General features: G+C 43.4%; 1 protein-coding gene across 1 annotated transcript; it reads right to left on the reverse strand.

Annotated features, from left to right (window-relative positions):
- Positions 1 to 667: 667 nt before the first annotated feature.
- LOC308609172 (large ribosomal subunit protein P1-like) lies at positions 668 to 1154 on the reverse strand. Its single transcript, XM_081222719.1, has one exon. It carries the CDS (start codon positions 1041 to 1043, stop codon positions 699 to 701), a length of 345 nt encoding a protein of 114 aa, XP_081078845.1. The 5' UTR covers positions 1044 to 1154; the 3' UTR covers positions 668 to 698.
- Between the last annotated feature and the right edge of the window lie 695 nt (positions 1155 to 1849).

Genomic DNA, 1849 nt, shown 5'->3' on the forward strand with positions numbered 1-1849 from the left:
CCTGAGGGTGTGATTTTGAAAGGTATTGGTTTTTTACATTCCCTTTCTGATATTTCATTGTTGGTGTAAAGAAATGCAACCGATTTCTGTATGTTAATCTTGTATCCTGCTACGTTTCTGAATTCACTGATCAGTTCTAGTATTTGTGTGGAGTCTTTAGGGTTTTCTATATATAGAGTCATGTCATCTGCATATAATGACGATTTTACCTGTTCCAATTTGGATACCTTTTTTTTTTTAAGGTAAAGACACATTGCTTTTTAAAGGAACGTGTCTGATTGCTGTGGCTAGGACTTCCAATACTATGTGGAATAGAAGAGGTGGAAGTGGGTATCCTTGTCTTATTCCAGATTTTAGTGGGAAGGCTTTCAACTTTTCACCATTGAGTATTATACTGGCTCTGGGTTTGTCATAAATAGCTTTTATTATGTTGATATATTCCCTCTGTACCCACTTTGGTAAGAATGTTTCTCATGAATGGATGTTGAATTTTGTCAAATGTTTTTTCTGCATCTATTGAGGTGATCAAGTGGTTTTTGACTTTTGTTTATGTGGTGTATCACATTGATTAATTTGCATATGTTGAGCCATCCTTATGAATGTGGGATGAATCCCACTTGGTTATGGTGTATGATCTTTTTTTTTTTTTTTTGCAAAGAACTCAGCTTTTTATTGAACGTGCTACTAAAGAGGTTTGTTTAGTCAAAAAGACCAAAGCCCATGTCATCATCAGTCTCTTCAGATTCTTCTTTCTTTGCTTCCACTTTCTTCTCCTCAGCTGGGGCAGCAGTGGTGGAGGGGGCAGGACCTCCTGCTGGTGTAGCACCAGGTGCTGGGGCAGGTCCACCTGCCCCCACATTGCAGATGAGGCTCCCGATGTTGACATTGGCCAAAGCCTTTGCAAACAAGCCTGGCCAGAAAGGTTCAACATTTACACCGGCTGCTTTAATGAGGGCATTGATCTTATCCTCCATGACCATCACCTCATCATCGTGCAGGATGAGGGCCAAGTAGATGCAGGCGAGCTCCGAGACGGAGGCCATGGTGCGGGCGAGGGCTAGGCAGGGTCTCCCGGGCGTGGTGCTAGTCGCCGGATGAAGTGGGGGCCTCACCCCAACGCGGCCTTAGCTTCCTCAGAAGGACCAAGCACCTTAGCGGAAGCTGAGGAAAAGGCTGATCTTTTTTATGTGTTGTTGGATCCAGCTTGCTATATTTTGTTGAGAATTTTTGCATCTATATTCATCAAAGGTATTGGCCTACAATTTTCTTTTTTGGTGGTGTCTTTGTCTGCTTTTGGTATCAGGGTGATGGTGGCTTCATAGAATGTCTTTGGGATTGTTCCCTTCTCTTCAGTTTCTTGGAAGAGTTTGAGAAGGATCAGTATAATTTCTTCTTTGTATGTTTGGTAGGATTTGCCTGTGAAGCCATCTGGTCCTGGACTTTTGTTTGTGAGGGAGTTTTTAAAAAAAATAAATTTATTTATTTTATTTTTGGCTGCACTGGGTCTTTGTTGCTGTGCACGGGCTTTCTCTAGTTGTGGTAAGCAGGGGCTACTCTTCATTGCGGGTTCTAGACACACAGGCTTCAGTAGTTGTGGCACATGGGCTCAGTAGTTGTGGCTCGTGGGCTCTAGAGCGCAGGCTCAGTAGTTGTGGCACACGGTCTTAGTTGCTCCGCAGCATGTGGGATCTTCCTGAATCAGGGATCGAACCCATGTCCCCTGCATTGGCAGGTGGATCCTTAACCACTGCACCACCAGGGAAGCCCTGTGGGGGAGTTTTAAAACTACAGATTCTGTTTCATCTCTAGTGATTGGTCTGTTCAAATTACCTATTTCTTTTTGATTCAG

This window comes from Mesoplodon bidens, assembly GCF_964165515.1.
Source record: "Mesoplodon bidens genome assembly, chromosome: X".
Lineage (NCBI taxonomy): Eukaryota > Metazoa > Chordata > Mammalia > Artiodactyla > Ziphiidae > Mesoplodon > Mesoplodon bidens.

Coding starts and splice junctions, on each gene's coding strand:
- LOC308609172 (XM_081222719.1), bottom strand. CDS start 1,043: ATGGCCTCCGTCTCGGAGCTCGCCTGCATCTACTTGGCCCTCATCCTG.